This window comes from Narcine bancroftii, chromosome 1 (assembly GCF_036971445.1).
Source record: "Narcine bancroftii isolate sNarBan1 chromosome 1, sNarBan1.hap1, whole genome shotgun sequence".
Taxonomy (NCBI): Eukaryota; Metazoa; Chordata; class Chondrichthyes; order Torpediniformes; family Narcinidae; genus Narcine; species Narcine bancroftii.
In genome coordinates, this window is record NC_091469.1 from 332,411,197 (window position 1) to 332,434,797 (window position 23,601).

Sequence of the window (23,601 nt, forward strand, 5' to 3'; positions counted from 1 at the left end):
ATTCCATGTGAATCATTTGATTAGAAATTTAAATCTATGGGCAAATAAAGGAAAAAAAAGTGTTTTGTCCCAAACATAATGAAGGGCAGTGTAGCTAAGCCATGACATGAGACCAAATAATCTGTGTCTGTGCTGAACAACTAAACTCCAATAAATTTAGTTGGGTTTAACAGGAGCAAAAAAAGGAAATGCATCCTTATTATCTTATAAAATAAAAAGCAAACATTACAGATGTTGGAAATCTGAAGCAAAAACAGAAAATGCTTTATATGTTCAGACAGCATCTGTAGAAAGAGAAACTTAGATAATGTTTCACACTGAAACTGTGGTTACCAGAAAGGCCACAGATGCTGCCAGATCTGTTGAGTGTTTTCATTATTTTCTGTTAAACTAATTATGTTCACATTTTCCAACTATTTTCACAGTGAAGGAAGAGAAACAAACACAAGTCTTAAAGGGAACCTTTTATAAACTCCCTTTTAGATTTATTTGACATGAAGAATGTCAAAGAGACTGAGCAATGTATATTTGTCAGAATTTTCGGGGGGGGGGGGAGCCCCAGTGATCCTCACTGCCACTCTTATGTTCCTGTGGATTAACCTCTGAACCATGCTCAGCAGCAACCCTACCACACTGCATACAGCTGTTAGAAGTCCTGTAGATTTACATAATGGTGTCCTTGTCTGCCTCAGTCTTCTCAGAAAGTGTAATCACTTCTTGATAAGTGAGGAGATGTGTGGCCACGATAGGTCATTTCTTAAGTTGACTCTGAGGAACTTGTGCTCTACTCCCTCCATTACCAAGATATTAATGTGTAGTGGAAAGAGGTCATTCCTGGTCCTCCTGAAGTCCACAATCATCTCCTTCATCTTGCCCACATTGAGACTCTGGTTGTTATTCTCGCACATTCCACAAGATTTTCCATTTCTTTCCTGCATTGCGATTCATCGCTGTTGTTGATGAAGCCAGCTGCTGTTGTATCATCTGCAAACCTGATGCTTTTGGAACTGGATGTGGTGTTGTAGTCATGGGTCACTTGCGTGATCAGGAGCAGACTGAGCACAGTGTGATTGTGCTTGATGATGTTCTGCTACCAACACAAATGGGCTTTCTGTCACCTCACAAAGGGTATTGAGATGTTGCACTGTAATTACATTGGACCTTGGTTCGGTGCCACCTGGAATATCATATACATCTTTGGTCTCCTTATTTGAAAAAGTGAAAACTTGTCATGAAGCAAATGCAGCTGAAATTTCACCAAACTCATCCTCTGGATGGCAGGTTTGTTCACATGTGGAGAGATTGGGACACCCATTTCTTGAGATGAATGAGGGGAGATCTCATCGAAGCAAAGTTCTTAGCAGAGTTTGGTAGATTATATGTAGAGAGGATCTTTCCCTGATCAGGGAGCCCAGGATCAGTTTTGGAATAAACTAAACCTTAAAGTGTAATTTGGAATTTCAAAAGATTCAGTCACCAGTGCAAAAGATCAGTTACCTGAAAACAAACAAAGTGGCAAAATTATCAGTAACAAGCATTGAGGAAAGACATTATGTTGCTCTTTCATGGTGATAACATCAGCACTGTTGGCCAAATGGTCATCACTGCACTGAGAAATATTCTATAGATGAATGTAGGCTGTTACAAAGGCACATCTGTTTGCCATTCTTTGTCAAGAAGTGTGAAATCTTAAGTCTTACATTATTTTGATGAGAACAATGAAGCATGAAAGGATAAAGGGAACTGTATGTTCAGGTGCACAAATTCTGCTCAGGTAAATATACCATTCATTGAAGTTTAATGAACCATTGGCTTTTGTTACAAGGATGTTGAAATTCAAAGTGAGAAAGTGAATCAGAGCATTATAAACTGCAATCCTTGTGAACAGTGCTGAAGTCAATGAAAAACAAGTTAAAATATGAATAGTTGTGTAATTTTCTTTAACCCAAACAGCCACAATACAATGATTGATTGCATTTAGATCCCTAAAGAATGTACATGTATCTATTAAAAATAACCACTTTTGTGAACTGGAGCATGACTAATTACAAGAACTGTACATCCGGTACCGCACGGATGGCAGTCTCTTCAATCTGAGACACCTGCAAGCTCACACCAAGACACAAGAGAAACTTGTCCGTGAACTACTCTTTGCAGATGATGCCGCTTTAGTTGCCCATTCAGAGCCAGCTCTTCAGCGCTTGACGTCCTGCTTTGCGGAAACTGCCAAAATGTTTGGCCTGGAAGTCAGCCTGAAGAAAACTGAGGTCCTCCATCAGCCAGCTCCCCACCATGACTACCAGCCCCCCCACATCTCCATCGGGCACACAAAACTCAAAACGGTCAACCAGTTTACCTATCTCGGCTGCACCATTTCATCAGATGCAAGGATCGACAATGAGATAGACAACAGACTCGCCAAGGCAAATAGCGCCTTTGGAAGACTACACAAAAGAGTCTGGAAAAACAACCAACTGAAAAACCTCACAAAGATAAGCGTATACAGAGCCGTTGTCATACCCACACTCCTGTTCGGCTCCGAATCATGGGTCCTCTACCGGCACCACCTACGGCTCCTAGAACGCTTCCACCAGCGTTGTCTCCGCTCCATCCTCAACATCCATTGGAGCGCTCACACCCCTAACGTCGAGGTACTCGAGATGGCAGAGGTCGACAGCATCGAGTCCACGCTGCTGAAGATCCAGCTGCGCTGGATGGGTCACGTCTCCAGAATGGAGGACCATCGCCTTCCCAAGATCGTATTATATGGCGAGCTCTCCACTGGCCACCGTGACAGAGGTGCACCAAAGAAAAGGTACAAGGACTGCCTAAAGAAATCTCTTGGTGCCTGCCACATTGACCACCGCCAGTGGGCTGATAACGCCTCAAACCGTGCATCTTGGCGCCTCACAGTTTGGCGGGCAGCAGCCTCCTTTGAAGAAGACCGCAGAGCCCACCTCACTGACAAAAGGCAAAGGAGGAAAAACCCAACACCCAACCCCAACCAACCAATTTTCCCTTGCAACCGCTGCAATCGTGTCTGCCTGTCCCGCATCGGACTGGTCAGCCACAAACGAGCCTGCAGCTGACGTGGACTTTTTTACCCCCTCCATAAATCTTCGTCCGCGAAGCCAAGCCAAAGAAGAAAGAAAGAAGAAATTGGACAGTGCATTCAAAGGAACAGGAGTTAAACAAGAAAGTCTGTAGATACTGGGGTCAAGGGCAAGTAAAAATGTGCTGGAGAAACTCACAGGTCATGCAGCACCCATAGGAGGTAAAAAGCAATCATCATATCGGACACAAGCCCTTTTGTCAAGGATCGTGACAGGCAGATTCCAGACAAAGGGCTCAGGCCTGAAAAGTTGCTTGAAACATGCCAGTCTGCAGACGCTGTGATTGTGGTAAAAACACAGAAGTGCCCGAGGATCTCAGCTGGTCTTGCAGTGTCCACAAGAGGTAAAGATATAGAACTGATGTTTTTGGCCTGAGCCCTTCAAGATACGAGTAAAAAAACAGGCATGTGCCTGAATCGAAAGGCTGGGGAGAAGGGAAGAATGGGCAGGGGGAGGAGTAAAGACCAAATGTGTTGGTTGGATATTGACAGGAGAGAGGAGAGGTGAGAATTAATTGGGGAAAGGTGGGGGGAGGGGGCGGTTTGGCTGTGTGAATATAAAGCTAGGGGAACTGAGACAGAAAAGGGAAGAGAGAGACCAAGCTAGGAGTCTTACAGATAGATGGAGGGCAAAGGAAACCAGAGAAGTTGATGTTAATGCCATCTGGTTGGAGGGTGCCCAGATGGAAGATGAGGTGCTGTTCCTCCAATTTGCAGGTGATCTCAGTCTGGCTGTCATGAATGGGACAGAGAATTGAAATGGGTGGCCACTGGGAGATACCCACTATTGCAGCGGACAGAGTTGAGGTGCTCAACAAAGCGATCTAGTTTCTCTGATGTAAAGGAGGCCACATTGGGCTCAGTAGATGACCACTGCAAAATCACAAGTGAAGTGTTGCTTTACTTGGAAGGACTGTTTTGGGTCCTGAATTGTGGTGAGGAAGGAGGTGTGGGCGTACGTGGAGGTCTCCTGTGGTGCCATGGGTGAGTAATGGGGAGGGAGATGTGGACTAGGGAGTCAAGGAGGGATTGGACCCTGTGAAAGGCAGAGGCGGGATGAGAAGGGATGTTGGTTACCCTTTACTTCCTATGGAAACTGCATGACCTGGTGAGGTTCTCCAGCATGTTTGTGTATTGCACAGAACTGAGCACCTCATGAGCCAAATTAAACTAATCGCATCTGCCTGTACGTGATTTACATCCCTCCTTTCTGTGAATATTGTACCTGTCCAAATGTCTCAACCATCACTGATATCTGTTTCCACCACCTCGCATGGCAACATGTTCCAGGCACTCTATAATTTCTGTTAAACAAGAAAGTCTGCAGACGTTTTGATTGTAGTTTAAACAAAATTGCTGGAGAAACTCAACAAGTTATGCACTATGTAGCAAAGATACATAACCAATGTTTTGGGGCTGCTTGCTTTTGCTTCTCTGGTTTCTGATAGGCCAGTCCACTGTTTCCCTCTTTCCTCCATCCCTCGGTCTGTAATCCTCCAGCTCCACAATCCCTTCCCTCTCTATTCAGAGGACTTCCCTTTCCACACCCCCCCCCCACCCACCCAACAACCGACCCCATCACTTCTCAGCTTTTTCCTCCTCTTCTCCCATCCATATCCTCTTGCCCGTGACTCTGCTCCTTCCCCTGATCCTCCCCCCACCATTTTATTCAAGAGTCTGCTGCATTTTGCTCATACCTTGGCAAGGGGCTTAGACCTGAAACATTGGTTATGTTTCTTTACTACAGAAAGAGTTTCTCCTTTTACGTTTCCCCCATTCTCTCTTTAAAATGGTGCTGTCTCATATTTGACTTTGATATCCTGAAAAAGACATTATCAATGACTTGTGGCACTTGCAGGAGCTGAAAGAAATCACTGCCACCACACTGAAGGTCATTAACGACTGTTTTTATTCTAATTCAGCACGCCCCTTTAAGGGCAGCATGAGCTCAGTCACCTGGTGCATTGTGACATCATAATCGCTGCCCAGGGTGCGCACTGGAAGGGATGCTGGAGTCAGACAGAAACCTCTGACGACGCCATTTCCCCATGGCTGCCCCGCCATGTGGCAATACAAGTGGGGCTGGTTCGCCATGAGGATGTGCGCCGCCACAGGCTCTCAATTTTTATACAATTCAATTGGTTTGCCCCCTCACCCTCCAAAGCTCCAGAGAGAACAAGTTTGTTCAACCTCTCCTGAAAGCTAATGTTCTCTCATTCAAACAACAGCCTGGTGAATCTCTTCTGTAGCTTCTCCAAAGCCTCCACATTATTTGCTGTAATATAGTCACCAGACCCACACACAATATTCCAAATGAGGCCCAATCAATGTTTTATACAGCTAGTATATGACTTCTAGGCTTCTACACTCATTGCCCTGACTGATGATGTATGCCTTCTTTACCACCCTATCTCCATGCATTTCTTCTTTTATGGAGTTTAAGGTCTTGCATCAGTGCCGCTAAGAGTGTGTGTGTGTGTGTGTGTGTGTGTGTGTGTGTGTGTGTGTGTGTGTGTGTGTGTGTGTGTGTGTGTGTGTGTGTGTGTGTGTGTGTGTGTGTCCACCTCTACCCGGTTTTCTATGGGAAAACCAGTTTTGAATCCAAGCTACTTCTCTGTGTCTTAATCTTCTGCATGGGAGACCATGCTAAGTCCATGTAGATCATATTCACTGCTCAACTCCCAATGATCTTTATCACCTCCATGAAAAACTCAATCAGGTTTTTTAAGACATGACCTGCACAATTCTGACAATACCTAATAAGTCTGTGCTTTTCCAAATACAAGCAAATATTTAAGACTCCTCTCTAATGACTTCCCTACCATGGCCTATAATTTCCTGATTTGTGATTAGTACCCTTGAACAAAGGAGCTACTTTTCAGTCCTCTGGGACCTTGCCTGTGGCTAAGGAGGATACAAATATCTCTGTCAAGGTGCTAGCAATCTTCTTTCTTGTTTCCTGTACTGCACGTCGAAAGAATCAAAGACTTGTTGATCTGAACCAAGGCTTTTATTAACAAAAGACTGGAGCGTATCACATGTAGGTTGACCAGTCCAGAATGATCTGGGTCTGGCTAGGAGCAACCCTTTAAGACCTGCCAGTAGGTGTGGCTACGCTCTCAGCCAATCACAGCCATCCTATACTACAATATACATCGGTGATGGAATCTGCACTATCACACTTCCCTCAATAAACCCGAGTTAGATCACCCTGGATGACTCGTCTCCCCCTATCTGACCTTTTGTTTTTCTTGCCTCTATGTCTGGCATCTGCTAATCCTCTGCATCTGTTCCTCATGTTTCACCTCTGCCTGGTTCTTCAATCCTACATGGAGCACCTGTCCCACTCTCCCCTCTTTACCCTGGCTTTCTTTTACATTTAACCAGCCTCGATAAAAGGTTTTGGCTCAAAACGTTAACCACACTTTTTCTCGAGCCGCTGTGTTCCTCCAGCAAATTGTGTTTAGTTTTAGATTCCAACATTTGCAGTCTCCTGTGGGTCTCTGTACCCATCTTGTCCTGGGTACATATCCACCTTGATGTTTTTCAGCAGACCCAAAGCTTCTCCTTGATCTTAAACAAGTCTGCAGATGCTGGGGTCCAGTGCAATACATAAATGTGCTGGAGAAACTCAGGAGAACATGCAACATCCACTGGAAGTTGAGGATAACCAATGCTTTAGCCTGAGCCCTTCTTCAGGTGTAAAATATGCCCAACTTCAGGCCCTATGGATGCTGTGTGATCTGAGATTCTCCAGCATATTAGTTTATTGCACCTTCTCCTTGATATCAATGTGCCCTAGAACATTAGCAGAACTTGCACTAATCTCTCTATCCCTTGTCCTTTTCCCTGGTGAATTCTGATGCAAAGCACTCATTTAGTGACAATAACCCACTTCATTTACTCATTCCTTACTTATTTAATGTCACATCCACTTCCTCTGGCTGCAGGCATAAATTCCCTTCCTTGATGTTGAGTTGTCCTACCCTCTCCTTGGTGACGCTCGTGTTTTTTATGCATGCATAAAGTACATGGTAATTTTCTTGATCCTTCTCGCCAGTGGAATTTCAAACCTCCTTTCCTGGTTGGATTATCTTCAACCTATTTCCAGAAACTCTGTTGGTCGCCACAAGCAATTTCTGCCCCATCCAAGGTCAAGGTGTCCCAGTTAGTATTGGGAAGAATAAAGTCACCCATTACGATCGTCCTGTTTTTTTTTTTTAAAAAACATCTTTCCATAAGGTGCCCATATATCTGTTTCTGTTTCTCACTGACTATTGCGAGGCCTGTAGTAAAAAGTCCCATCATTATGATTGCCCCTTTCTTATTGGCGAGCTCTACCTGTATTGCTTCACTGGATGAGCCCTGAAGGGTGTTATTTGTGAGCATAGCCATGCCACTCTTTGTCCACTTCTTTTCTAGTCAAGTCGCACTTATTTGTCGTCCATGCCATAAATCTTGTATACAGTGAAAACAAGATAGCCTTTCTCTGGGCTGTGGTGCTGGTTATTTACATGGATAAATTACCTCAAACATTTTATAAATAACACATCATAAATAACATACCACTTATAAATATCATGTTAAATTTGCTAGTCCTGTGTCCCTGGAGATCAGAAGCCTCAAGGCTGTCTCATAATCTGGTCGTGAGGACCTGAATGCATTGGTATCTCTTCCCGGATGGCAGGAACGAGAACAAATTGCAGGAAGGGTGTGTGAAGTCCTTCATGATCTTTATGGCTTTCCGCAAACAACAGCCATTATAAATGTCCAACATGGCAGAGAGAGAGACCCCCATAATCCCCTCAGCAGTCTTTACTGTACTCTGCAGTGACATGTGTTCTGAGATTGTACAGTTCCAGAATTAGGCAGTGATGCAGTTACATGGGATTTTATATACATTGTAAATATTGTAAATGTTTGTAATGCAGCTATTGGCATACATACTGTAACATACTTTGCAAATTCTCCTTTATTATTCAGACTGTGGTGATACTAACCGAGTTGATCCGTGAGAACTTCAGGAATACCAAACTTAAAAAGTGCCTGCTACCTGCTCTGGGAGAACTTGTGTATCTTGTGGCTACCCAGGTAAAATAAGATACTATTTAGTGTTGCAAAATGCATCCTCTCTATGACTTTTGGTATCCTGCAAGGATATAGCTGATGTGGATGTTAATTGATTGGAGAAAAATAATTAGATAAAGTCTAATTTATCTTCTGCTTACAGTGGACGAGGTTTCATCTTTAAGGCAATTTTTCATAGAAGTTGAAATACAACGACTCCTTGCATTTACAGAGCCTTGCATCAGAATCTTTGTTAATGGGCTAGACAAAGTTCAAATTTATGGACAGAGTATATACACGACATCACATACAACCTTGGGATCCTTTTTCCTGCGATCTAGGCAGAAATTGCCACATATGGGTAGTGCAAAAAAACTTACTCCAGAAAAGATACATATTCAAAAACAAAATGTAAGCAAGAAGAAAATGCAAACAAACTGCAATACAGAAAATAAATATTCATCAATAAATTAAATGCTAAGTAGGAGTCCGTAAATGAGTTTCTGATCGACTTTGTTGTGTAGGAGTCTGATCTGGATGGGAGCTGTAATTTTGGGCTTAATAGTTTGCCCACCAGCACCACACACTGCAGATCATGTTATAGTTTGCCCATCAGCACCAAAACACATTGCAGATCATTATCTAGTTTGCCCACCAGCACCACACACACTGCAGATCACGTTACAATTTGCCCAGCAGCACCACACATTGCAGATCACGTTATAGTTTACCCACCAGCACCACACACATTGCAGATCATATTATAAGAAAGTCAGATGTTTCCACCAACAGTTTTGGTAGAATTAAGTCAAATACTTTCTAGATAAATGGTCTAACACAGTAGCATCAGGAGTTTTAAGTTTATTATAATATGATATCTGGTACAGTGTGTATTCATTTTGAGAACAGTCCAGAAAGTCAACCCTCATGTGTACACAGCAGCACAAAGTGGAAGAGCAAGAGCACATTAAAATGTGCAGGATTTCAGTGCAAATCAATTGGTACAAAACAAATGCAACATGAGAACAGTATTGTAAGGTTCATTCAGGAGCCTGATGGCTGTGGGAAATAAACTGTCTTTTAGCCTATTGGTCCATGTTTTCACACTTTTCTCCCCAATGGGAGAAAGGAGGTGTCCAGAGTATGATGGTAGCTTCATTATTTTGGCTGCCGTTCCCTGACAGCGGGAGGTGTGGATGGAATTGTTGGAGATTTGCTGGAGGCCCATTTGTGAACTTGCATTGCCCCAGCATGAGTTTCAAAGTTTGTCTCCAAAATGGATCTCTGATTATACATGACTAATTAAATAATTCTGTGTCTTTGTGATTAAACAATAGTTAAAGCTATTCCTTAACAACTTTGACAGGTGGCCCCCTCTAAGAATTCAAGCTGAGTGCATCACGGCATGGTACAGGAGCTGCTCTGCTCAAGGTCAGAAGGAGTTATAGAAGGTGGTTTTCCTTGGTAGCAGGAGGTGCAAATGGAATCATTGGATGCTTTGCCCTGCATTCACCACCTTCTGTAGCTCCTTCCAACCTTGAGCAGAGCAGCTCCTATACCATGCTTTGATGCACCCAGCTCCGATGCTTTCAATGGGCTCCTGTCGAAGTTGTTAAGAAATATCTTTAGCTATTGTTTAATCACAAAGGCACAGAGTTATTTAATTGGAAATGCGTAGAGATCCATTATGGAGGCAAACTTTGCAACTTGTGTTGGGGCAGTCCATGTACAAGACTGGGCCTCCAGGCCAGGCCCATTATGCCAGTAAAGTAGATGGCTGATTTGTATCCTAATTTAATTACATTTTTTTTTTAAATTTTTTATTTTTCACACCATAAATCACATTAGCCATGATATACACTTTTTCTTTTTCACACATTTACAGTGACTTTTTCTCCCCCCCCCCCACTCCCTCCTTCCAAGCCACCCCCCCACCTCATCCATTTTAGGTATACAATCTAGGTTGCATTAATTCAGTCAGACAATGTTGTCATTCAACAAAAATACACCAGAAATTCTACAGAGTCCATTCTTTTCTTTCCTTCTCCTTCCATCAACTTAGGTAATGTTTGTCCCCGGTAGGTTTTCGCTATTGTATTTAATGTAAGGCTCCCATACTTGTTCGAATATTTCAATATTATTTCTTAAACTATATGTTATTTTTTCTAATGGAATACATTTATTCATTTCTATATACCATTGTTGTATTTTCAAATTATCTTCCAATTTCCAGGTTGACATAATACATTTTTTTGCTACGGCTAGGGCTATCTTAACAAATCTTTTTTGTGCATCCTCCAAATCAATTCCAAATTCTTTGTTTTTTTATGTTACTTAGGAGAAAGATCTCTGGATTCTTTGGTATATTGTTTTCTGTTACTTTATTTAATATCTGATTGAGATCATCCCAAAATTTTTCTACTCTCTCACATGTCCAGATTGCATGAATTGTTGTTCCCATTTCTTTTTTTTTTTTATTACATCGAAAACATCTATCAGATACTGTTGGGTCCAATTTATTTAACTTTTGCGGTGTAATGTATAGTCTGTGTAACCAATTATATTGTATCATACGTAGCCTCGTATTTATTGTATTTCTCATCGTTCCAGAACATAATTTCTCCCATGTTTCCTTTTTTATCTTTATATTTAAATCTTGTTCCCATTTTTGTTTAGTTTTACCATTTGTTTCCTCATTCTCCTTTTCTTGCAGTTTAATATACATATTTGTTATAAATCTTTTGATTAACATTGTGTCTGTAATCACAAATTCAAGGTTACTTCCCTCTGGTAAACTCAAATTGCTTCCTAATTTATCCTTCAAGTAGGATCTCAGTTGGTAATATGCCAGCGCTGTATGTCCAGTTATATTGTACTTATCTCTCATTTGTTCAAAGGATAAGAATCTACTTCCTGAAAAACAATTTTGTATTCTTTTAATCCCTTTTTTTTCCCCCATTCTCTAAAGGAAAGGTTGTCTATTGTAAAAGGGAGTAGCTTATTTTGCGTCCATATTAGTTTTGGTAATTGATAATTTGTTTTATTTCTTTCTACATGGATCTTCTTCCAAATATTGAGGAGATGATGTAATACTGGAGAAGTTCTATGTTGTACCAATTTTTCGTCCCATTTATATAATATGTGTTCAGGTATCTTTTCCCCTATTTTATCTAATTCTAATCTCGTCCAGTCTGGTTTTTCCCTTGTTTGATAAAAATCTGATAGGTATCGTAATTGTGCGGCTCTATAATAATTTTTAAAGTTTGGCAATTGTAAGCCTCCTTGTTTATACCATTCTGTTAATTTATCTAGTGCTATCCTCGGTTTCCCCCCTCTCCATAAAAATTTCCTTATTATTTTCTTTAACTCTTTGAAGAATTTTTCTGTCAGTTGTATTGGCAGTGCCTGAAATAAGTATAATATCCTTGGAAAAATGTTCATTTTAATACAGTTTATCCTTCCTATCAGTGTTAGTGGTAGATCTTTCCAATGCTCTAAATCGTCCTGTAATTTTTTCATTAGTGGATTATAATTGAGTTTATATAATTGGCCTAGATTTTTGTTTATTTGTACACCTAGGTATCTTATTGCCTGTATTTGCCATCTGAATGGAGATTCCTTCTTAAATTTTGAGAAATCCGCCTTATTCATAGGCATTGCTTTACTTTTATTTACATTTATCTTGTAACCCGACACTTCTCCATATTCCTTCAATTTCTTATATAATTCTTTTATTGATAGTTCTGGTTCTGTTAAGTACACTGTAACATCATCTGCAAATAGACTGATTTTATATTCCCTGTCTTTTATTTTTATTCCTTTTATATTATTATCTATTCTTATCAATTCTGCTAGTGGTTCTATAGCTAGCGCAAACAATAAAGGTGATAGTGGGCATCCCTGCCGCGTTGACCTGCTTAAGTTAAATTGCTTTGATACATGTCCATTTACTGTCACTTTCGCTAACGGTCCCTTATATAATGCTTTAATCCAATTAATATACTTCTCCGGTAAACTGAATTTTTGCAATACTTTGAACAAATAATTCCATTCTACTCTGCCGAAGGCCTTCTCTGCGTCTAAAGCAACTGCTACTGCAGGTGCTTTATTTCCTTCTACTGCATGAATTAAGTTAATAAATTTTACAAATATTGTCTGTTGTGCGTCTTTTTTTGATAAATCCAGTTTGGTCTAAATTTACCATTTTCGGTACCTGTTCTGCTAATCTGTTTGCTAATAGTTTAGCTATTATCTTATAGTCTGTGTTTAGCAAAGATATTGGTCTATATGATGCTGGTAAGAGTGGATCTTTCCCTTGTTTTAGTATTACTGTAATTATTGCTGTTTTACAAGAATCTGGTAAGCTTTGTGTTTCATCAATCTGGTTGATTACATCCAGGAGGGGCGGTATTAATAAGTCTTTAAATGTTTTGTAGAATTCTATTGGAAATCCATCCTCTCCTGGTGTCTTATTATTTGGTAATTTTTTTATTATCTCTTGTATTTCTACTACTCCAAATGGTTCTGTTAATTTATTTTGTTCCTCTATTTGTAGTTTTGGTAGTTCAATTTTAGTCAAAAATTCCTCTATTTTCCCTTCTTTCCCTTCGTTTTCAGTTCGGTATAATTGTTCATAGAATTCTCTAAAGTTTTCCTTAATTTCTTTTGGATTATATGTAATTTGTTTGTCTTTTTTCCTTGATGCCAATACCATTTTCTTAGCTTGTTCTGTCTTAAGCTGCCATGCTAGGATTTTGTGCGTTTTTTCCCCTAGTTCATAATATTTCTGTTTTGTCTTCATTATATTCTTCTCTACCTTATATGTTTGTAATGTTTCATATTTTATTTTTTTATCTGCCAATTCTCTTCTTTTAGTTGTATCTTCCTTCATTGCTAATTTTTTTTCTATGTTTACTATTTCCCTTTCCAACTGCTCTGTTTCCTGATTATAGTCCTTCTTCATCTTGGTTACATAGCTTATTATTTGCCCTCTAATGAATGCTTTCATTGCGTCCCATAGTATAAACTTATCTTCCACTGATTCCGTATTTACTTCAAAATACATTTTTAATTGTTTTTCAATAAATTCTCTAAAATCCTGTCTTTTAAGTAGCATGGGGTTTAATCTCCATCTATACATTCTTGGAGGGATGTCCTCTAGCTTTACTGTCAATATTAAGGGTGAATGGTCCGATAGTATTCTCACTTTATATTCTGTTTTTCTTACTCTATCCTGCATACTAGCTGATAACAAAAATAGGTCTATTCTTGAGTATGTTTTATGTCTAGCCGAGTAGTATGAGTATTCCTTTTCTTTTGGGTTTTGTTTCCTCCATATATCCAAAAGTTTCATTTCTTGCATTGATTTAATTATAAATTTGGTTACTTTGTTCTTCCTGTTAATTTTTATCCATATTTGGATCCAAATTCAGGTTGAAATCCCCTCCTATTAGTATGTTCCCTTGCGTATTAGCTACCTTCAAAAAGATATCTTGCATAAACTTTTGATCTTCTTCGTTAGATGAATATACATTAAGTAGATTCCAAAACTCCGAATATATCTGACATTTTATCATAACATATCTCCCTGCTGGATCTATTATTTCCTCTTCTATTTTAAATGGCACATTTTTACTAATTAATATAGCCACTCCTCTTGCTTTTGAATTATATGATGCTGCTGTTACATGTCCTACCCAATCTCTCTTTAATTTCTTGTGCTCCAATTCAGTTAAGTGTGTTTCTTGGACAAATGCTATATCAATTTTTTCCTTTTTCAGTAAATTTAGTAGTTTCTTCCTTTTAATTTGGTTATGTATTCCATTAATATTTAAAGTCATATAGTTCAGCGTAGCCATTTTATACTTTGTTTATCTTCTGCTTCCGTTTTTCCATCATTACCTTTCCTCCTTTTCCATTTCTGTTTTCTTATTTTCAACTCTTTCTAAGACAACATTCCTACAACATCTAACATTTTCCTTATTCTCCTATTTATATCTTCTTTATCCCCAATCTCCCCTTCCCCTCCTGAGTTGTCCTTTATCCCTTGTCGGACAACCACATCTCCCCTCTCCATTTGGGTTTGCGAATTCACTCGCAAGCGTCAACTGATTTTGCAGTGACCGCTATTTCTCCCCACCCAGCCCTCCCCAGAAAAGATTTCACTTTTCATATGTAACAAAGGTCACTCTTTTAATTCCCTCCTTATTCTCTCTATTCCATTACCTTCCCTTATTCATTCTTGTCTATACTATCTATATTTTCCTCCAAGTACAGATACCTTCACGTATGCACATTTTATCTATTCACTCTTATACCTCTTTACCCACATACATATCAATCGTGATCATTTTTACTCTCATTACCCGTCTTCATCCCTCAGTCTATTTTTGTAATTGTTCTGCAAATTTTCGTGCTTCTTCTGGGTCCGTGAATAGTCTGTTTTGTTGTCCTGGAATAAATATTTTCAATACCGCTGGATGCTTTAGTATAAATTTATACCCTTTCTTCCATAAAATCGCCTTTGCTGTATTGAACTCTTTTCTCTTCTTTAGGAGTTCAAAACTTATATCTGGATAAATGAAGATTTTTTGCCCTTTATACTCCAGTGGTTTATTGCCCTCTCTTACTTTTTCCATTGTCTTCTCCAGTACCTTTTCTCTTGTAGTATATCTTAGGAATTTTACTACAATAGATCTTGGTTTTTGTTGTGGTTGTGGTTTAGAGGCCAATGCTCTGTGCCCTTTCTATTTCCATTTCTTGCTGTAGTTCTGGACATCCTAGGGTCTTAGGGATCCAATCTTTTATAAACTCCCTCATATTCTTGCCTTCTTCATCTTCCTTAAGGCCCACTATCTTTATGTTATTTCTTCTGTTATAATTTTCCATTATATCTATTTTTTGAGCTAACAGTTCTTGTGTCTCTATCGCTTTTTTATTAGATTCCTCCAATTTCTTTTTTAAGTCTTCTACCTCCATTTCTGCTGCTACTGCCCGCTCTTCCATCTTGACAATTTTCTTTCCCATTTCTGTTAAGGTCATATCTATTTTATTCATTCTCTCTTCTGTGTTGTTTATTCTTCTTCTTAAATCATTAAATTCCTGTGTTTGCCATTCTTTAAATGACTCCATGTATCCTTTAATAAGAGAAAGTACCTCCTTTATCTTGCCTTTCTCTTCTTCTTCTATTTCACTGTACTCTTCCTCTTCTTCTTCCTCTGGGTTGGCCATCTGTTGTTTCTTTGTTGCCCTTTTCTTCTCTTCTTTCTTGTTTCCATTGTCTTCTGTGGTCTCTTCTTGCTGCAGGTGTTCTGCAGCTGTCGTTGCCGGCTGTGGAGATCGACTCCCCAGCTGTTCCCCCCCTCCCGTTGGTGTGTTTTTTTTCATGCGCGGTTGCGCACTTTTACTCGGCTCAGCGAGCCATTTTTGTAGTCCATTATCTACCGACCTGAGGGAGCGGGTTTCTCTCTCCACAGCGGGCCTCTTCGAACAGGTAAGGCCTTCACCTTCTTCCTCCGTTGTCTTCTCTTCCTCTCTTACCGTTGCTTTCGATTTTTCTTTTTTTGTCGCCATCTTCTTTCCACCTTTATACTCACTTTTTTTCCCACTTTTATTTCTGTGCCTTTGTGTTTTCCTTTGTTTTTCCCGACTTTTCTGGAGAGGGCTGGAGTTCACTGTCCAGCCACTACTCCATCACGTTACTCCTCCCCAATTACATATTTTTTTAATGAGTTACCATTATTCCACATCTCCTCATGTCCATGCTTCACAAAGACATCTGTCAGCCTCAGTTTTCAATTAGTTTCTTATCCCAGTTTTGACTTCTGGAAGAGAAGTTCCAAATTTGATTGAGAATAATTGGACCATAAATTTTTGCTTTGAATACTGTCTTCAATGTTTTTTCTTTCTAAAAGGGACAGAAATCACTACAATTTAAACAGGTGCCTCATTGCGCAGAACCCATATTGGTTTTATCAGAGAATTCCTGAAGCATCCAATGTTTTGACTACCTACATAATAATTTGCACCTAGAGATGGTTAAAAAAATTGCAGACAGTCAGTTTTCCTTATCTCTGATCAGAACTCCAGAGTACTTAAAACACTCTTGCAGCCTGACCGCATTTTCTTTCTAACTCAGTACATCTTAAAGTTTGTTTGTTTTTAAATTTGGTTATGATTTTCTATTATGCTTTCTGCTCAATAATGAATGTGCAGTTTGGAACAATGACTTTTATGGGCATTGGGAATGACAAGAAAACTGACAAAAATAGATATGATACTGTGCCATCCTTTCAAGAAATCTTTGAGGATTTTCCTGTTATTTTCCTGTTATTAAAGTTGAACCAGAAAAGAAATAAGGAAAATAATTCTCAAATTCTATAGCCTTCCACCTGGAATGATTTCCCACCCATAAATTTAAAATGAGAATAACCCAATTAATTCCATTCTGTGTTGCATAATTTTAAAATAGCTTTCAGTTTTTTTTCTGCCCTTCCTTTCACTTGAAAATCTAGTTCTTTAATTTCAAAAGATGGAGTTGCACTCCTGGCTGTCCATGGAAATGTTTCAAGCAACAATGTATTCAGATGTAGCTGTTAACCCCTGGTCAAAGATGTTTAGTTCTTGAACATACCCAAATTGGCAGATTCTGAGCTCCTGTTATCAGGGCAAATACTAATAGTAGTTCAAGGAGTCACAACAATAAAACCGGAAGTGTAGTTTGGCACGTTGTCCTTCATTGATGACACTGTGCCCTTGTTATGTGACCCCTTTCGCAAATTCAGCTTCAAGGCTCTCATCTGATTTGACAGATGCAACCAGCGATACAGCATTTCTCTGACCACAGTGCATACACACACAAAATACACAGCATATAATAATCACATTATAATCATAAAATAAGATTAATACATACTGTAAAATCCCTGTTATCCAGAATTCAATCAACCAGCAAGAAAAATAAATAAGTAAAAATATAAACATTTAAAAGTGGAGCTCCCTTAGCGGTCAGTTCCCCAATCAACGCAGTCTCAACCAACATTTATCCAGCATCTACTAATTCCTATGAGTGCCGGATATTGGAGTTTTTACTGTATAAATATTTTAGAATAATATGCCCAGTTCTATTTGCAAGAGACCCAAGGTTACAGGATGCAGGTCATCATTCTCACAGTCTGCTGGAAGAAGATATTTCCAGCTTGGGCAGTCCTGATTTTGATGCAGGTATAACTGCAACTGAGGTCTTAATACCTGCATAATTTTTGGGTTGCTACCACCCGTTTGGACATTGGTGTGGGATCTAAATCTCTCAGTTTAGGATATCAGGAACTGGGAATAGTCTATATGCATAGCCTGTCCTCTGGTACTCATGTTAATTCTGGGAGAAGACCAATGGCACCAGGTCCATGGTATCCCTCTCATGTATCGCTCACCACTTCCTACTCAGCCAATCCCTGGAGAGGAGGGTGACTGAGTGCTCCCATTGTGCAATTTCTGATGTGGTTAATGAGGCCAATGTGGGAAGAGTAAACTCTTCCATGGAAAAAGCAGGGGTGACTGACAGAGGAGGCAGTTGGGTAGTTTTTAGAAGGGTAAGCTCCCCTGGACTTCCCTAGGGTGGTCTTGAGATGCTGAACACCATCCAATGTGCTCATTTTCTACTTTGAGCTCTCATGGTCCAGAGCAGGGTGGGCAACCTTTTTTTAAAAAAACTCATTTTACCTTAAGCAATCCCTATGCCATAAGTGCTCTGTGATTGGTAAGGGATTGCTTAAGGTAAAAGGTTTGAAAACCACTGTTTTAATTGTACCTCATTGACTTGTTATGTGCACAGTTTCATAACTCCAAAGGAAATGGGCCAATGACAATTTTTCCCAAGCAAAATATTTTAGGAACAATTGGGTCCAGAGCAGTGATTCTCAACTTTCCCTTCCCACTCACATACCATAAGCAATACCTTACCAATCACAGAGCACTTATGCCATAGGGATCATTTAAAGTGGAATATGAATTTAAAAGGTTGCCCACCCCTGGTCCAGAGGATCCCTGGAGTCAATGGAGGCTTTTGAGCATGTTCTTGAATCTTTTTCTCTTCACCTCAATAAAAAATTTATTATCATCTATTAGTATTAAAGTGTTTTTCTGGACCATGGTGCATATACACATAGAATACACTGCCCATAATTATCACCTATGTGTAAAGATACAACATAAATATGTACAACAATTTGGAATTATTTACTCGGTTTCAGGACAACACTTTTCATCAATCTCACAACCTGCAGGAAGAAGCTATTTCCCAGCCTGGCAGTCCTGATTTTGATGTTCCTGTACCTCCTACCTGATAACAGTGGGTCAAAGATACTGTGTGTTGGATGGAGAGGGTCTTCTATAGTTCTTTGAGCCCTTTATAGGCAACACTCCCAGTGAATGTTGTCAATAGATGAAAGGGAGACTCCAGTGATCTGTTCCAGAGCTTTTGAAAAAGGGATGTGTGTTAGGTTTTAAACAAGAAAATCTACAAATTTAATTTTTTTTTTTTAAATTTACAGACAGCACAGCAACAGGCCATTTTGGCACACAAATCAGTGCCACCCAATTAACCTACACTCCTGGTACGTTTCAAACAGTGGGTGGAAACCAGAGCCCCTGGGGAAAACCCAGGGGAGAACAAACTCCTTCCAGACAACGCGTCCAGATCACTAGTGCTGTAAAGGCATTGTGCTAAGCACTATGCCAACCATGCTGCCTCTGGGGGTCGAGCGATATACAAACATGCTGGAGAAATTCCAGCATATTTGTGTAAATACACAAAATTTTGAGAGAACCTCAGAAGGTCCCACGGCATCCATAGGAGGATAATATGTCAGGTTTATTTAAAGCAAAGTAGAGTGAAAGGTGAAGATTAGCACTCCCTGAGAAATTGAAGAGGCTATGGCAGGACTGGAAAATTTTAAACACAATACTGGTTAATCTGGGGAACTGAAGGCTGAAGAGACATTTTACTAATGAAAATTTTGAGGGTCAGATGAAATTCTTATTAAATCTTTGGCACTTGCTAGAGTAAATGTAATTGACAGAAAGGTTATGGGAGAAATGACTAAAGACTGTTTAGAGTCTGAACTCTCAGAGAGAGTGGCAGAGCTAGAATCCTGGAATTAAATTTAAAATTACATTGGACGAGCACTTGATATACTGGATTACATAATGGGGGGGGGGGGTGTGGGAAATGGAGATTCACTTGTGGCATGGGTTATTTTAAGATGACATTGAATCAACAGCCATATTATTGTGTGGTCAGTAAATTTTTATGATTCTAATCATAGTGATCCAGGAGCAAAGCAGAATCCTCTTGTTTCCAGGAGCATAGAACAAATAATTTTCTTGAATAAAGAGAATTCTGAATCATGTTTTTTTTTTAAAAAAGGAACATTTTTAAAATTGGAAAATGTCAAAGACTAATCTGCATATGAACTTTATTTGCACTGACTTTGCTTCATTTCCTTCACTAAAGGAAGAGAAAGGAACACAGCCAAGAGAGCATTGGACCATTCCCTCTGCAACCTATGCCGTGGTAATGAGATGCATTCGGGAAGGGGTAAGACTGCTTATTGTCTCCCGAGAAATAAATAGTATTCCTTGGTGTGCTTCAGTCATTACATGAATGTTGTAGCCTTTATATTCAGACACCTAAAATTTGTGCATCTCATCTGCTAAATTAGAATTGCCTCAGGAAAGTCTCACTCACTTTTCTCAAGAGTGTTCGTTAGGAGCCCAGAGGACTCCAAAACCCAGCAGCAATAGAAATTCACCAAGATAAATGGTTACTTAAACAAAAGTTGCTTTTCATTTTCTTTAAACACAAAAACAAGATCAAACTATTAACTTAACCCCCTTCTAATTCTAAGCACACATGTATGTAATGTGTACATGTTCAGGAAAGTTCTGTTGTTTCACAGTCCAATCATTCACTTCTTCAAGTTCACTGGTATCAGGCAATTCTTATACTGTGCATAGAATTTATCATTTATGGATCTTCCAGGCTCTGATGATTAAAATTAAATGGTTACTACTCAGGAAGGTTCATGTTGGTTTCAGAGAGTTATTTGTTGCTCGTTGTAAGAAATTAATTTGTGTGTGTCCAATCAGTCACTTCAGTGTTTTCCCAAAGAAACCTGCCCCATCATGGGTTTTCCAAATGATAACCTCTTCTTCCAGGTCACCAGATTTCCTGTTCACCTTATTTCAGGGAAAACACTCAAGGCAGCCATTTTCTCTTGTATGGACTACAAGGGTTTTGAGCAGGCTGAACTCAGAACTCACAACCAGTCTTCAAAATGGGGTTTTCAACAAGCCTGCCAGCTTGCCATTTTGTAGCCTCAACTGCTACTGTAGAACTGACCTCTCGCTCGGAGAAGAATCCCGTTTATTTTTTCCTCTCTGCTTGTAAAAAAAACTAAAAATCTCTTCCAAGGCTCCAAACCCAATCTTTGAAAGATCTTATCAGTACTACTGAGCCTGAACTTTATTACCCATACACAATAGATTAGCATTCTTCATTGCATCTGCAAAACCAACCAGAGCCTCAACGTCTAGCTTCAGCAAAGGTCTTGCATTTTAAATGAGATGTCTTTTGTGAAGCGTTACAGCATTTGTGAAGTGACCTACACTAAACCCCCACAATCTAGCTCTTTTAAAGATATTTATCCATAACCATACAACCCATAATAGTTCTTTATTTTTGTTTTCATCATATTTGTCTGAATAAAGCACTAAGAAATAGTTTACAATTGAATGGAGGACCATCGCCTTCCCAAGATCGTGTTATATGGCGAGCTCTCCACTGGCCACCGTGACAGAGGTGCACCAAAGAAAAGGTACAAGGACTGCCTAAAGAAATCTCTTGGTGCCTGCCACATTGACCACCGCCAGTGGGCTGATAACGCCTCAAACCGTGCATCTTGGCGCCTCACAGTTTGGCGGGCAGCAACCTCCTTTGAAGAAGACCGCAGAGCCCATCTCACTGACAAAAGGCAAAGGAGGAAAAACCCAACACCCAACCCCAACCAACCAATTTTCCCTTGCAACCGCTGCAATCGTGTCTGCCTGTCCCGCATCGGACTTGTCAGCCACAAACGAGCCTGCAGCTGACGTGGACTTTTTACCCCCTCCATAAATCTTCGTCCGCAAAGCCAAGCCAAAGAAAGAAAAGAAGACAATTGTATTACAAGCAGTGGGTCCTTCAAGAATTTTGAATTTATCAAAAGATTGGATGTGATCCTGAAAGCATGAACACCAATCTGGCACATTTACAAAAGCAAGTCATCAGTGATGCTTTTCAGAGTTTTAACCCAGTTTGTTGTGATCTGTAAATAGTACCCAGCCACAACTTGTCTGTGGTTAACACCGTTAACTCAGATTTATAACGCAGACTAATGTCCTCTCTGGCTGTGAGCTACCAGTCACTGACCTATCAACTAGAATGTATACTTGAATTGACAAACGCTTCCAAAACAAATTATTCAGACTATTTTTATTGGATTTTAAAGCTGAAGAACATTTATAGTTCCATGTTAGTTATATAACTCATTGATGGTACTTTCATTTAATGAGGCAAATGTGTACCATTTAATCTTTGCAAATTGACATGTTTGCTCTTTTAAACTGAGTTTTTAAAATCACGCTTAGGGCAGAGAACAAGAAATTTGCAGCTAGTTGCTTTGAAGCAGCTCTGCCAGAGATAATTAATCAAAAAATGGTCTGGGTGATTCATACTTCTACATGCGAAGGAACTGGTGATCCCAAAGGAATTGCAATAACAAATCTCCAGTGGCAACAAATTGAATTAGCGTGACAGTCTCATTGACTGCATGGAGTAATGAAACCGACTTTGACCTTTCTTTTCCATCAGTAAAAAGTGGTCATCATTCACAGGCATTCAAATGCTGGACTTGCTGATCATGCAGAGCTGCAGACTAAAGGTAGAAGGAAGTGGGCAAGAGAACGGAGTTGGAATAAACATATATATGCATATTCATGAACAATTAATGCAAATTTATTTTAATTAAATATTACTAAATAATTAATCATTTTCATTGGATCCTGGCAGGTGAATTAATTTCATTTCAATTGCATTGAATGATGCTCATGGCTCCTCAAGTTTATAATGGTGACAATATTCTTTGCTCAGTGATAACAATAGTAGGTTGATATAGTATCTTTGCTTTACTATTTTAAAGGTGTTGGTCAGATGCAAATAGAACATCAGTCCAGCAAAGAATAGAGTTGTGCCTTCCTAAACAAATGTTGGCAAGCTGATTATTGGAATAGGTGGAGGCCATTTAGCCCAATTAAATGCAGTGATATCCATCTGTATTCTAGTTGATACTACTTTGCTACTAGATAAGACTACAGCACCAGGTGTTACAGCAGTCCTGGTTATCACTCATCTCCAGTCCATGATCTCTGGGCCTTTTTCAAGTGTCAAATCAGTGGGCATTTGCAGCTTGGAACTCTATTTTTGAATGTACCCATTTTGATTACAGAGAAGGCAGTTGAATCCTCACAACCACGACAGGGAGACCCCAGCTTAATCATTGGTGCTCAGGACAAATGCAGGGCGAAATGCTGATAGTTCCTTCCTTCTGTTAAGAAAGCTGATGGGGAACTTGATAGAAGTATACAAATATTATGGGCATATATAGGGTAAATGCTGAAATACCCTTCTCCATAATGGAGCTAGATGAGACCAGACAGCATTAATTTCATTGAGGAGCAAGAGGGTTAGAAGGGATCTGAGGAGTTAATCTCTGGGGAAAAAAAAAGTGGTTGAAATCTGGAAGACACACCAGAGAATGGGATGGAGGCAGTTAACTGGTTTCTGCAACTGCTGGGGAAGAACCCGGCATGCAGAGTGATTGGGACTCCAGCAGTACATGACAGATCTGACTGGGAGGGCTCCTTTCACCAGTTCTGAAGATGAGGCACTCTGAAATTACTTAGACAGCCTGCTCAGGGAACTATTTCACAGGATCCACAGTCTATTCTTGCAGGGCCCACAGAACATTCCATGCAGATCACTGGCTAATGTGGTCAAAAAGGTTTTCCCCCCCCCCCCCCCCCGGAAACTTTTGTGTGGGACAGGTGTGGTAAGATGACTAAAATGAATGAAGTCCAGGCCCATCCTTCACAACCCAGCGATTGGTCAGAATCTCAGTATATAGTGACAACTGGCTTGTATACTTCATGCCAAACACAACATGATGCAACCATCAGGACAAGGGTTTCCTTGGGTATGTTGTCCTCCTTTCACTGAAGTCCTGCATAGACAAGAGACAAACTTTCTGGAGAAACTCAGCAAGTCACACAGATATGTACTACACTTGACCTGAATGTCTGCAGATTTTCTTATTTAACTTTACAGG

The 23,601-nt window shown here is 39.8% G+C and overlaps 1 protein-coding gene and 1 long non-coding RNA gene across 14 annotated transcripts in view; one reads left to right on the forward strand and one right to left on the reverse strand.

The window, feature by feature from the left end:
* Window positions 1–23,601, forward strand: part of ulk4 (unc-51 like kinase 4) — a 655,266-nt gene that overhangs the window by 195,907 nt on the left and 435,758 nt on the right. For all 13 annotated transcript variants that reach the window (XR_011348088.1, XM_069908808.1, XM_069908860.1 and 10 more), the window contains exons 18-19: window positions 8,096–8,203; window positions 19,692–19,775. Coding sequence is in view for 12 of the 13 variants with exons in the window: in XM_069908808.1 (XP_069764909.1) it covers window positions 8,096–8,203; window positions 19,692–19,775 (192 nt within the window). In the remaining variant the exon portion in view is untranslated. The remainder of the gene's footprint in view (window positions 1–8,095; window positions 8,204–19,691; window positions 19,776–23,601) is intronic.
* LOC138748545 (uncharacterized) lies at window positions 446–5,002 on the reverse strand. Its single transcript, XR_011348127.1, has 2 exons — window positions 4,338–5,002; window positions 446–1,497 (listed from the first exon to the last, which is right to left on the reverse strand). It is a non-coding gene; the product is annotated as an uncharacterized lncRNA (long non-coding RNA).